General features: G+C 35.5%; 2 protein-coding genes across 4 annotated transcripts; both read left to right on the forward strand.

Moving 5' to 3' along the window:
- Positions 1 to 1,174: 1,174 nt before the first annotated feature.
- Positions 1,175 to 9,440, forward strand: LOC145560526 (DNA polymerase kappa-like). 3 transcript variants are annotated; one of them, XM_081621780.1, is made up of 14 exons: positions 1,175 to 1,404; positions 2,079 to 2,251; positions 2,332 to 2,505; positions 2,618 to 2,741; positions 2,849 to 2,949; positions 3,090 to 3,176; positions 3,855 to 3,950; positions 4,122 to 4,242; positions 5,615 to 5,743; positions 6,583 to 6,674; positions 6,987 to 7,098; positions 8,023 to 8,330; positions 8,478 to 8,779; positions 9,117 to 9,440. In XM_081621780.1, exons 1-14 carry the CDS (start codon positions 1,308 to 1,310, stop codon positions 9,235 to 9,237), a joined length of 2,037 nt encoding a protein of 678 aa, XP_081477906.1. In that variant the 5' UTR covers positions 1,175 to 1,307; the 3' UTR covers positions 9,238 to 9,440. The 3 variants fall into 3 exon arrangements, with proteins under 3 accessions (XP_081477906.1, XP_081477907.1, XP_081477908.1); XM_081621781.1 differs by having other exon boundaries at positions 1,176 to 1,404; positions 8,023 to 8,324; XM_081621782.1 differs by lacking the exon at positions 1,175 to 1,404 and having other exon boundaries at positions 2,148 to 2,251; positions 2,399 to 2,505.
- A 744-nt stretch (positions 9,441 to 10,184) lies between these two features.
- LOC145558143 (disease resistance protein RGA2-like) lies at positions 10,185 to 13,844 on the forward strand. The gene has a single exon (XM_081619276.1). It carries the CDS (start codon positions 10,185 to 10,187, stop codon positions 13,842 to 13,844), a length of 3,660 nt encoding a protein of 1,219 aa, XP_081475402.1.
- Positions 13,845 to 14,066: the final 222 nt, after the last annotated feature.

A 14,066-nucleotide genomic window follows, 5' to 3' on the forward strand; every position in this document is an offset into this window, starting at 1 on the left:
ATGGAATGAATTGATATTGGACAAATCTCCAATTAGAGGAAATAAATCAGCAATACAGACCATAATTAGCTAGATATCATAAAGAGGTGATTACATTCTGTTTTTGGTTCACTGCCTTGTGTGTGTCTCGTGAGCTAATCTATCTTTGCAAGTGATTTTCACAATAATTTATCAATTATTATAGTCCGTATATTTTTCTCCAAACCATCTTCAAATATCATGTTGTGTGTAATTGTTTGATTTTGTGTTCGAAAATCATTTTGTGTTTGATATTCTAATCATGTTCATGGACCATGCTCGTTTTGCTTTCCATATTCTATATTTTGTCATATCCTCTTCTTCTCTCTCTAATAAAAATTATGTTCGTGTCTCGGGTTCCTTTTATTCTAAAGTATTTATTTATTGTATACAAACTTATATATATTTGGCAAACTTAACTTATTTTTGCTGGACCTAAATTATTAACTTGTAAATAGAAACTTTTTTTTTGCTAAACTTAACATATTTTTCATTAAAATTAAATTATTTTAATTTATTTATTCTTTAAAGTAGGTTTTTTTTAATTTTTTTTTTATTGTAATAATTTTTATGGAAACTAACATAATTTATGTTGAACTTAACGTATTCTCGCTGAACTTAACTTAATTTTACAAACTAATTTTTTTTTTTTTGAGCTTAAATTACAATTGTCAAACTTTATTTATTTATTTATTGAACATTATAGAGAGTTCAAGAGATGAACTTATTATTCATGATGAAGTCTGAAGAGAACAAGGCCTTATAAAGATAGCAAAAAGTATAATACTACCTCCGTTAACTTTTAGTCTGCAATTAAAAATTAACGAAGGTAGTATTACTCTCGAGTGCGTATGTATATTATGCACATAAAAATGGGCACATCCGTGTCAACATGCCTCATAAAGCAAATTGTTTTAGCCGGGCCAAGTTGTACTGAGTTTGTGCCAAATTTTAAAAATAATGTCCATGCACGATCCAAGACATGTTGGAACTCTTTTCATTCTGTGTTAGGCTTGCGATGAGACTGAACCATTTTAGTGCCATGCCTAATTGGTCTCATGCCAGCCCAATCCATGTCCATTTATAGTACACTCTCTACCCAAAAAGAGTTGGTAATGTTGATGGAATATGATGGGGGCATTGGAGAGTAATACTATACTGCGTATTTCGGTCCGCACCAAAAATGGGCTTTCTCGCGCTCAATTCTAATTGCATAATTATTCTTCTTCTTCTTCAGTGAGTTGAGTCGTTTCTTTGTTACTCTCGTATCAAACAAGTTACAGTGAAGAATGGAAATGATGGAGAAGAGTGAGTCTTCTTCCAGCGATGTTCCACTTTCAAAACCATGGCAATCCTATCACACTGTTTATACTAACGCCAAAGCTGGTCATTTTTCTTTCCTTTTTTTTTTTAAATTCTGTATTTTCTGCATTTTTGTTATCTAATTTCATTTTCTCTTTTTTAAGTCTTTCATTTATCTTTTTGCTTGATATCTAGTAGTTTATACGAATTTATTTCTAGATCAATCTGATATCACCATTAATTTTAATTTACTCAACTTGCAAGAAATACATAAATTTCAATTTCAATTTTTTGAAGTCCTATTTTTTGTTGCCAAGATGTGTTTTTGATTACCAGAATATACTTTAAACTATACCCTTTCTCGTAATTTAGGAGAAAAGGGAGTTGGATAATTAGGTTTTTAATGAATTGGGTCTGGTTAATTTGACCACAAGTTCAACTATGTTATGGAATTATGTCTTAATTTGATGTTCCTGAATCCTGATTCTCTACTTGCACGCCCAAGTGTCCTTTGTTTCTATTTTTGAAGGTGATTTACTGATATCTTGTTACTCTAGGCCGCCAATATCTGATTTTATAGGTTCCTTTAATCGAGTTTTTGGGATCAATATTATGTAATCACTTATTTATGTTTGAAGTTTTCTTTATTATATGGATATATGTGTATTCTAGGACTAAGAAGATGGCGCCCATTGTGGTGGCGCCTTTTAAAGTTGCCAATTTTGCCATTTCTTGATCAAGTTATATTTTATTTTTAGGTATGGATGGAGTTGATAAGGAAAAAGTTCAGAGAATTGTATATGAAATGAGCAAAGGGTCAAAGTATTTTGAAAATGAGGAACGCAAGGAGGCTCTTATGAGGCAAAGGACTGACAACATGCGTGAAAGGCTTGGGAAGCTCTCAAATACTGATATAGCTCACTATCAGAAGGTTGGTTCCTGCTATTTTGGTCATAAGTTATGCTATTGTTTTTGTTGATTTATTATCCCAGTGTTTATGCAAATGTACAGATTGCTGAAAGAAGAATTACAGAATTAGAAGCCACACGTGATTTATCAAGAATTTGGCTTCATGTAGATATGGATGCCTTTTATGCTGCGGTTGAGACATTGAGCAATCCTTCGCTAAAGGGCAAGCCAATGGCGGTTGGCGGCATGTCTATGATATCTACTGCTAATTATGAGGTATGGAAAATTTGTCAGTCGATGTGGTTGGTTGAGGATTTTCACTTGGAATTCTGATTTTGATTATCTAGCTTCTCACTTTCTCATCTGAAGATGTTTTGTCTTCTTTTAGGCACGGAGATATGGTGTTCGTGCTGCAATGCCAGGTTTTATTGCACGTAAATTGTGCCCAGAGCTAATCTTTGTTCCTGTAGATTTTGAAAAGTATACTTACTATAGTACTTTGACTAGAAAAGGTGGGAGCTAATAAGGATGTTTTTTGCAATTGATACCAAGTAAATTTTTTTATTTTTATTTTTTTGTCTATGGCTTGCTAATCCAATCCTGCATGATCAATCTTCAGTATTTCAGAGATACGACCTTAACTTCATTTCCGCCAGTTTAGATGAAGCATACCTTGATATAACTGAGGTCTGCAGAGAAAGAGACGTTAGAAGTGATGAAGTGAGTATGCTTGATGATTAATAACTGTCCTATATTCTTAATATTCTGCTGCTTTTGTTTATCCTTTACCTTTGTGCATCACTAAGTTTATGAATTACTTCATGTCTTCATTTCATCTTTTCATGTACTTTTTCAACAAGGTTGCTGAAGAGATCAGAAGAGGTGTTTTTGAAGAAACTGGTTTGACTTGTAGTGCTGGTGTGGGTCCTAATCGATTACTGGCTAAGGTGCTTTTATAGTTTTATTTATTTCTATTTCACTGCATGTATTTTGTTGCTCCATATCATGATTTCTGTAATGCGTTCTTAAGTCCATGCATCTGACAAAATCCCTATGTTTGTGCATAAAAGAAGGATTGATGGTGTCATCGAGAAGGATTACTGACAAGATATTATCGATGATTAGTATAAATATGCAATAAACTCAGCATTTGCATGAGAAGTTTCAAGGCAACAGTATTTGTCCCTTTATAGAGTAAAATATTGTATTTTTTGTGTATATTAGAAGTGTTGAGGGGCTTTTAAGTAGTAATTTGCTTTATCACATTTTGGACAGACTGAAAAGCTTGTATGGGTAAGGGTTTTCATTAATGTTGTTGCATAGCGTAGATCATCATTAGTAGTAGGATAAATCTGTCTTCAGATGAAAAATGTAACTCATTAAGGATTCATCAAATATGAATATGAGAGCTTTTAAATATTTAAACTATGCCCTTTTATTTCACCTGATACTCCCTCAATCACTATTCGATTGTCATTGATGTGTTTAAGGATGCAGTCACGCGTAGCATTCCTACCAACTTTGAAAATAGCAGATTTGGATGCCCTGTTCTTTGATGTATGCCTGTTTTGTATTGTGATATTGACATAAATTCTCGGGATTTGTGTTTATTGTATGATTTTTAGGTTTGCTCAGATATAAATAAGCCAAATGGACAATTTATTTTGCCAAATGATCGAATTGCTGTCATGACTTTCATATCTTCCCTCCCAATAAGAAAGGTACTTGATATGAGCCCCCCAATTTATTTATTTTTTACTTTTTTTTGGTATCTTTTCTTTAATTTAGAATGTTATGAAAGGCAATAAATGTAAATTGTAAAACCTATTGAATTTTGTAGTGTACATGAACATTTGTTCATCACTTGTTTGCTTTATATGCTTTACGAACAGATTGGAGGCATTGGCAAGGTTACTGAGCATATTCTAAGGACTGCTTTTGAGATTGATACATGCAAAGATTTACTCGACAAAGGCGGTTTTCTGTGTGCATTGTTTTCTCCTTCATCTGCAGGTTGATTACCTTGTTGTTTTTCTTCTACTTGAATCAGTATATAATTGTGCAGTGCCCTTAACTTTTGCTTAATGATTTAGTTGCATTGTAGCCTAGTAGCTTGTGTCCTTTTAGGGATTTTTTCTCTTCTGTGTTTTTCTTTTTTTCCCTGGTACATGAAGGCATTTCAACTTGCATTTCAGCTATGTAGCAGAATTTGAGTAGGGCATCATCAGTTTTTAAACAAAAGTGTCACTAGTTGTCATTAAACCTATAGTGCTTAGTTATCCAGAGACTTGGCCACTTACATTTTCTCCGGGAGTCCAGGTACATCACATAGCAATTTAACCAAATACCAAAAGATCTTTATTGATGTGAGGTCATTAGAAGAGAGGGAGGGGGGGGGGGGTTTGATTGTGATTTCCTATCGAGGAGTGGTGTTAATTGAAATCTAGATATATGGGGCAAAAGTAGGTAATTTGAATTAATGGTTTAGTAAGGAAGTGCAAGAGGACCACAACGAAGTGAGAGAGGAAATTTGTCAAAAATAACACCACCTTTAGCCGGTCTTCCAGTAATAGCACCACCTGTTGATTATTCCAGAATAACACCACCTTTCACATGTATTTGCCAAAAATGAAACAAAACCAATCAAACTAGAACACGTGTCCCATATATTTTCTTTATTGATGTGAGGTCATTAGAAGAGAGGGAGGAGGGAGGAGGGGGGGGGGATTGAATCTGCTACGGGGAGGAGAGGTGGGGGCTGAAATCGGGAATGGGGAAGGGAGGAGCCCGAAAACGGAAACGGGGAAGGTGGATGGTCTTGGTGGGGGTGGTGGATGTCGGTGGGCAGAGGGGCTGGGAATGTGGGAAGGGGTTTAATTTTTTTTTTTTTAATTTTTTTTGTTTTTTTTAAAATTTTTTCAAAATGAAAATAAAAATAAATAAGTTAACCAATCAAACTAGAACACGTGTCCCAGGGTTACCTGTAAAATAGGTTACCGGTTTTTTGTTTCATTTTTGGCAAATACATGTGAAAGGTGGTGTTATTCTGGAATAATCAAAAGGTGGTGCTATTACTGGAAGACCGGCCAAAGGTGGTGTTATTTTTGACAAATTTTCCAAGAATTTATGAGCTCATCAGTACCCTGATTTTAGCTTGGTCGTTTCTTGTTTCTGGTCAAATCAAAACACCTATATCTTGTACGAAGTACATATTAAATAACAATAAATAAATAAATATACTTCAAAACCAATATTTGTACTAAAATTCACATCATTTCTGGCAAGATAATAATATAATAGCAAGCAGAGTATGATTCCTTTTACATTTTGCTTCACAGGCTACATATATTAACTTGACAATGTTCATATTGTAAACCTGCTGCAGATTTTTTTCTATCTGTTGGATTGGGACTAGGGAGCACAGATACACCACAAGCTAGACTGCGGAAGAGCATGAGTAATGAAAGAACATTTTCCGCCACCGAGGATGAAGCTTTCTTATATCAGAAGCTAGGTAATATGAACTTAAATTAACATTTTCCCTCTACTGTTTAATTTCTTCACCTTAATCTGTTATAGCTCTAGCATTCCCCTGGAAACTATTGATGTTCAGATGTTGAGTCCTAGGCTGTAGTGGATTTTGATGTTCAGAAAATCAGAAGTCTCTATTTTTTTTGCCCCATATAACTTTTCACGATCTCCAAACGCATCTTAAAATGTATATATTTTTTTATTCTATACGCATAAAGATTATAAAACTTGATACTAATAAATTATACAATGAGACGAATCCAACATGATCCCATATGACTATAATATCTCTTATAGATTGACGGGAATTTTCGGTCAAAGTTATTTGACGCTAATAATGGCAATGGGGCAAAAAAAGTAGGGATGGAGTATATATTGTAAATATATGCTGACTAGCTAAGGGGTGGGTATCCTGAGGCTGGTAAATTTGGTGGCTGCTTAATTGGCTTTATCCATGCGCCTGGAAATTGACCAGCCTGTTTAGTTCATCACATTTTGCTAGTGAAAACTTGCCATGGAATGGACCTTGTACTAATTTAATTACAGAAGAAACAAGAAATATGCAAAAATGTAAAACAAACCAACATATGTACATTCCAATGGAGAAGTTGTTTTCCTATATTGCAACTTTGCAAGTTGTGTTGAAGCATTTGAACTTACGTTTTTTTACCTCCAGCATATAAAAATAGTCGCATATTATTATACATGATTACCTTTTTACTTCTTGCTATTTGCATAAATATATCATAAACAGTTGAGGGTCGGCTTTAGAGATTAATATTTTACTTTGACAACTTCTCTTTCCTTGTTTTTTTGTTGCAGCTGAACTTTCTCATATACTTTCAACTGATTTGCAAAAGGAAGGACTTCATGGTCGTACTCTGACCCTTAAACTGAAAACTGCATCTTTTGAGGTGATCTATGATGTCTGCATACTTTATCCTTGATTCATTCCAAACTCCAGACTTGCATTAGTGTAATATAGATGCTTGTGTGCACAGGATAAGGTTTAGAAAGTGGCACGTATATACTTGGAAAGTTTTTTAAGTTCTACATCAGCTTTCTGTTATCATAGTTAATATTGTTATATTTGGAATATTTTGGTGTGACCGATTGACCATGTGACAAATGCAGTTGTGCCTTTTGTTTTAGTTTAATTAATATTAGTTAATCTTTGGATCTCGTGATTTAACTTCATGCTCTTGACTTAGCTCTGGATATTTCAGGTTCGAACTAGAGCTGTGACATTGCCAAAATGTATATGTTCAAGTGAGGATATACTGTTGCATGCAAAGAAATTGTTGAAAGCGGAACTTCCTGCATCACTAAGACTTATAGGTAGTAATGCAGTTTAATTTGCTTCCTCCCCCATTCAATATTAGATGCAACACTTTGATATTTGCACAATTCACCTTTAGTAGTCATGTGAGATCATATTAGATTTGTTTCAATTTATATTTTCAAAAATTTTATGTAATTTTTTTTTTATCTTTTGAAATTACAAGTGAAAGTCATCAAGTGTTTGTTTCTAAACATAAATGGAGGAAGTATCTTATACTCTCTCCGTTTTCTTGAGTGATACTTGGTTTGTAGCAACAAAAACTAAGGAGAACTCAAAAGGGGGACCAATCATGTGGGTATCTTTGCTTTTAGGAAGAGAGAAATAGAGAGTAATATAATCATTAAATGTAATTGGGTCACAAAAACGTGTGATGAAAGATGATAAAATACAAATAAAAGTTTATATAAATGGAATAAAGTAAAAATGAGTTAAACTTAGAAAACGGATGAAAATAGGAAGTGAGTAGAACTTAGGAAAACGAAGGGAGTTTATAATTTGTTGTTATGCCAATTTATCTGTCCACCCTGATTTTTTATGATAGCTATGGTTGTTTTAGACTTTAAGAAATCGTTCGAGGCCGTCTACTTCTCATTCTTTTGTAAGTATTGTTCCTGAGTCATAAAATACTATTGCTATCTGATTCTTCTGCATTGAATAAATTTTATTATTTTAATAGGCTTAGTAACCCCTTATAATTCCATCAGTTCTTGGCAATTTGGCTTGGTTCGGTTTTGATTAGAGTAACTTTAAGTATATGATTTCTATCTTTTATACTTGAAAGACGTGAAGCTTTTTAACGCCCTGACACATGCTTAGTATGTACCAATCATGTTTATATGTGATGTTTTGCATATATCAGTAATTATAAGTTGTTAATATATGATGGCTTTGTGTGTCTGACTGTCTGTTGTTTTTGATAGGCCTTCGAGTTTCTCAGTTTAGTGAAGATAAAGGTGGTCCGTCTGATCCTTTGCAGAAATCCATTACCAACTTTGTCATAGTAGGAGATGCTTCCAGAACTAATATCCTTAATGGTAATGTTTCACGGCTGAAGGCAGAGGATAATTGTTTTCCAAATGAGACTGGAGATGACATTGTTGCTTGTGACCACAGTGCATATGTCCGTAAAGATGTCTTCAACAGTGATCAATTCTCAGATTTCAGTTATAACTGCTGCAGTGTGAACAATAATACTTCTGATTTGGAACAAATTGATGTTCAGGTAGAAGTACGTTTTGTCATGTTTATCTCCTCTGTTTATATCCTTAATTTTATTGTTAGAAACCCCTAAGTGTTAGCATTTGTGTAAAAAAAAGGCGCCTATTCTCATTTTCTTAGGTTGTTTGATTGTTTCTTGCCTTTGCTGTATCTCAAGGAAAGTGCCGGGGTTGAAGCTCATGAACCTATTCCCGTGCAATTATTGGAAAAAAATTTATGTTGCAGTAGCAAAAATCCCAACGAAGTGACAGGGTTTACTAGAAATGACAATTCTGGCCCTTCCTCAAGTTTGCAAGATCAGTTTCGATGGGTTGATGATTACAAGTGTTCTATATGTGGAATAGAAATGCCTCTCGAATTTGCTGTTGAAAGACAAGAACATTTCGATTTTCATCTTGCTGAGCGGTTGCAGGAAGAGTGCTCTGCTAGCAGCTCAATTAATTACTGCTCTAAACAGAGGTAAACACACCGCTTCCTGCCTTTTCAGTTTGTTATAATTATTTATAGATAAATACTCTGTGATTAGATTGACCTTCCCTTCTGAAAAGACTGTAGACACAATAAATTTTTACTAGGTGTAGTCGCTTTGTGCAAAAGGCAATGGTGCAATAAAACAAATAGTATAAGAACTCTTCATGTATATGTAAACACTTTGCATATTGGCATATCCATCATCTCTGGTTGTTTTTAGCTTTTGTCCCATACTGCTGATTGAACTCATTTGTAGAAATTCATAACAGTCATAAGCATGTAAATTGTGTATAAATATTTATCAAGTTATTCTAATTTTTGTCAGGTGTTTTCAAAAAGATCAGATTGTGAGCCACAGTAGTAAGAAAAGGCGCAGGTCACTGCCAGAACAAGGCAAATATCATGCTATTGATTCATTTTTTACAAAGAAGAATCAAAATACTTAGTGTTCTGTGATCTGTCTGTTACTGTACTCTAGTATGTAGAGCATGATACATAGGTTATAGGTACAAGGAATGGAAAGAATAATAACTGTTTGTTAGATGTTAATCAATGTCATTTTCTCGTGTAAATTATAACTGTGAATCTGTTCAATTTGCATCTAAATAAACAGTGCCCAATATACATCTTGTATAAATTTCTGGTTCAACATTTTTATAAGCCCGAAATCAATTAGAGATCAATCACTGCTGTAGACTTTAGTATCCAGTAAATGTATTGGTGAATGCATTTGATTGAAACTTCAATTTTGATTTTGAAAATAATAATTGTGTGGTTTTGTTAGGTTTGTCTTAACTGTAATCCTTTCAAAAAATCAAATTATTGTAATTTTCAAAAAATGAAAAAGAAAAGCTAAAGGCATTAATGATCAAAGTTGTGCATTGATAAATGTGAAACTCTCATGTTACAATAGATTTAAAAAAAATGGAGAAAGTGTATAGACACTATAAAAGAATACTGTAGTATTCATAGCAGTTTTTTTTTTAATTGATTTCTGTCATTTTTTATTTTTATAAAAGCATATGCAATTCCAATTTATGTGCCAAATTATCTGCAAAAGTGACATGTTTGATCTGAAGCATGTGCCATAAGTCAAAATTTCATCCATCAAGGTACCAAACTTGATTAAAAATTTACATTTTCAGACAGTTGACCAGTTCAATCAACGTGCTAACAATTACTTGGTTCATATTACTTTTTTTTTTTTTAAGATTTCATTTCTTATTACAGTTTACAAAATTTTAACTCATAATACTGGATCAAAAATACTTTTATTATGTGTCCTCCCCCCACCCCCCCCCCCCCCCCCCCCAACCCAAGAGAATTGTAATAATCTGTACCAGTGATTATTCCTTTCACTGTTTAACCCTAATACCAAAGAAATCAGCTACAGATGGCCACTGGAATGGTCCTCAGTGTTGCTAATACTCTGTTTGCAGCACTACAAAACAAGGAACTAAGAGAGCTATGCTCCAGTTTTGGGTATGAATCCCAACTTCACGAGCTTCAGTGCACCGTCACCTCCATCAAGGCCTTCTTCCTTGATGCGGAGTCTAGGCATCAGGAGCTCACCTATGAAGAAGGCCTAAATTGGGTTAATAAGCTCAAGGATGCTGTCTATGATGCTGACGATTTGCTCGATGAATTCACCACCATTGCTCAGCAACTCAAAAGATTGCCCGGTGGTAAAATCTTCAAAAAGGTACGCCGTTTCTTCTCCCCTGAGAACCAACTAGTCTCTGCATTTAATACATCTCAAGAGATTAAGAAGCTTAGGGAGATATTAGATTGTAGTCAATCTGGGTGTAGTGATGTGTATAAACCTATCAACAGAGAAGAGGAAAAATGCCCTTGTGTGTTTGAAATGAGTATTATTGGGAGAGAGCCAGACAAGGAAGCTATTGTAGGTATGTTGTTGTCAGACTCCAATTTTTCTGCTGATATTAATCAGGAAAATGTTTCTTTTATGACTATTGTGGGGATTGGAGGGTTGGGAAAAACTGCTCTTGCCAAACTTGTCTTTAATGATAATAGGATTAAAGAGGCATTTGGAGACTGGATGAAGTGGGTTTGTGTGTCAGACGGATTTGGCATAAAAGAAATCCTTGGTAAGCTGTTGGTAAAGAATGATTATTTAGAAGTGATGCAGAAAAAAGTTCGAAATCAGATAGAAGGGAGAAGGTACTTGCTTGTTCTAGATGATGTATGTAGTCATGACCGGCAAAAATGGGCAGAGTTGAGGGAGCTCTTGAGTTTAGGTGATAAGGGGAGTAGAGTATTGATAACTAGTCGCTCTATGGAGGTTGCAAATGTTGTTGGTGACCATCCTATTCATGAGCTACAAGGTCTATCAGAAGAGAAATCTTGGGATTTGTTCCGGATAATGGCATTCAAGCAAGGGAAAGAGCAAGAAGACGACGATCTTGCTGTTATAGGCAAAGAAATTACAAAAAAATGTGCTAATGTTCCTCTCTCCATACGGGTGATAGGTAGTTTGTTGTATGGCCAAGAGAAGAAGAATTGGCTATTTGTGAAAGGTATTGATTTGGCAAAAATGAGACATTCCAGACAAGGTGATGAGAATAAAGTAATGACAACATTGATGTTTAGCTATCATCAACTTACTAATGAGTTAAAGAGTTGTTTTGGCTTTTGCTCACTTTTCCCCAAGGATTATGCCATAGAAAAAGATGTGCTAATTAATCTGTGGTTAGCACAAGGTTATCTTTTTCCAAGTCATGAAGGTCAAAGCATGGAAGATGTAGGTGAAGAATATGTTTCAATTCTTTTGCATAGATGTTTTTTTTATGACAATGAACAAGATGAATGTGGTGAAGTTAAGTCATTTAAAATGCATGATCTCTTACATGACCTTGCTTTAGAGGTTGCAGGAGCGGAGTCTTTGATGTTGACATCTAGTATGATCCATTTTGGAAAGACTATTCGTCATCTATCTACTACAAGTTATGCATATCTCAATAACTGGGATAGTCCAAGTTATTGCTCGAATGTTACAGTGCGTACCTTATTCCAATTGTACAGTCCTCTGAAAACATCTGGGAATGTGGCTGCAATAATCTCAAGTTGTAGACGATTAAGGATATTGGACTTGCATGATTTAGCCATTGAAACCTTACCAAAACTAGGTAAGCTCTTACATTTAAGGTATCTTGATGTTTCTGGCAACGAAACAATGGAGATGCTTCCTACTTCAATTACCAAGCTTCAGAATTTACAAATATTGAAATTATGCAACTGTAAGAAGTTAAAACAGTTACCAGAGGACGTGAGCAAACTAGTAAATCTTAGGTTGCTGAATTTAGATGGATGCTACAGATTGACTCATATGCCAGCAGGGATGGATAATTTGAAATGTCTTCACACGCTGACAAAGTTTGTTGTGCGTGGGGATGATTGTAACCTTGTTAAAAAGGGGGAGATCATAGACTTGAAAGATCTAGTGAACCTCAAAGGCGACCTCTGCATTGAAGTGCGAGAATTTTCTGGCAAAAACATGCCAATTGTTACGGAAGGAGCCTATATATTGAAGAATGCACATCTTGAGGCATTACAAATAATGTCCTCAGATTGGTCTGTCCAAAGTGAAGTTCATGAGACATTGCTGGAGGGTTTGTATCCTAACCATGATCTTAGCAGGTTTGAAATGGAGGGATATCAAGGGATCAAATTGCCAACTTGGGCATCAACCATGGAAACTTTTCTTCCATGCCTTGTCAGTATCAAGCTGTCAAATTTACACGAGTTGCAGCATCTCCCGTCAATGAGTCAACTTTGCCATCTGAAATCTCTTCAGCTTTGGAATATGCCCAAGGTAGAGCATATTGAAAGCGATGCACCTTCAGCTTCAGTGTCTAAGGCCACTAAGCCGATGTTAACTTTCTTTCCATCTCTTGAGGAGCTAGTGCTAGTAGAGATGCCACAGTTGAAGGGATGGTGGAGAAATTTATCATGGAAAGAGATGGAAGCAGGTGGTGCTTGTCTCATCAATGACAGCGGTGGCCAGGAACAAGCTGTAATTCTCCCTTCATTTCCTCGTCTCCGTGATTTGAGTATTGGATATTGCAACAGTATGACTTACTTTCCTCCGTGCCCACTTCTGAAAAAACTTGAACTTTGGGTCGTCAATGAAGCATTGACATTTTGTATGAAGGGAGGCTTCCATCCAAGTCCAATCAAGAGCACAATTACTGTCTCAACTTCACCATCGTCCTCCGGCTCATCAATGCCATGCAGTCCAAGAGATCCCTTTTTATGTTTAGAGAAGCTCAACATAGATAATCCAACTATTTTTAATTCACTGTTTGAAGAGTTTGTGCTAGGTGCTGTTCATATTCAAATAGAAGATTTTGCTCAAGTGGAAAGTATGTGGACTGTTAGGCAGGGGTTTCGAAGTTGTAAATCTTCTATTCGACACCTGAATTTAGAGTCGTGTTCAGAAATAACCACTCTGTCAGGAAGCGGAATAGAGCATCTCTACAATCTGCAATCCCTCTCAATTGAGAGGTGTGATAACTTGGATTTGGAAGGGATGCCATGGTGTGATAATCTGGATTATTGGGGAGTGCCATGTATTTCTCTTGACTCCCTCTCTTCCTTGAGATTAGCTGAACTTCCGAAGCTGGTGACTCTGCCATGGAGATTTCAGTACTTGACCTCCCTTCAATCCCTCCAAATTGAACGTTGTGGAAACTTGGAGGCCCTAGGGGATTGCATCGGCTCTCTTCGTTCGCTTCGTTCCCTCCAAATTAAAAATTGTTACAATTTGAAGGTCCTTCCGGAATGCATGGACTCTCTAAAGTCCCTGAAATTGCTGCACATCAGCCATTGCCATGAACTGAAATTGTTGCCAGAAGCAATGCGGCACCTCACCTCCTTAAAAACACTTAAAATACTATACGCTAGAGATGACCTCGAGAAGAGATGTCGACAGCCAGATGGGGAGGATTGGCCCAAAATACGCCATATCCCTCATGTTTATGTTATTGGATGGACAAGAAGAGCTTTCATTTACGACATGTTTGGTGAATTATGATTAATTAAGCCTTTCTTCAGCCCTCCACCTTTTGATCTATATGTCGTGTGAATGTCCAAATTCTGATCTTTGATTGTAAGTCTGGAATCTGAGTTGCTAGAAATATCATTTTCTAAAGATCATATTCGCTTTGATTGCAGTGTAATGTGTAATCTTTTTTTTTTTTTTTTTTTTTTAATCTCACCAAAGCACAAGACTCTATTCACAGGGTGAGCATACTGA

The sequence above is a fragment of the Chenopodium album genome, chromosome 9 (assembly GCF_948465745.1).
Source record: "Chenopodium album chromosome 9, dcCheAlbu1.1, whole genome shotgun sequence".
Taxonomy (NCBI): Eukaryota; Viridiplantae; Streptophyta; class Magnoliopsida; order Caryophyllales; family Amaranthaceae; genus Chenopodium; species Chenopodium album.

Bases quoted from the DNA above. Each gene is read 5' to 3' on its own strand.
- LOC145560526 (XM_081621780.1), top strand. From the start codon at position 1,308: ATGGAAATGATGGAGAAGAGTGAGTCTTCTTCCAGCGATGTTCCACTT. The intron at 5,744-6,582 runs GTAATATGAACT...TTTTTGTTGCAG, and splicing joins TTTCTTATATCAGAAGCTAG to CTGAACTTTCTCATATACTT. The intron at 6,675-6,986 runs GTGATCTATGAT...TGGATATTTCAG, and splicing joins TGAAAACTGCATCTTTTGAG to GTTCGAACTAGAGCTGTGAC.
- LOC145558143 (XM_081619276.1), top strand. From the start codon at position 10,185: ATGGCCACTGGAATGGTCCTCAGTGTTGCTAATACTCTGTTTGCAGCA.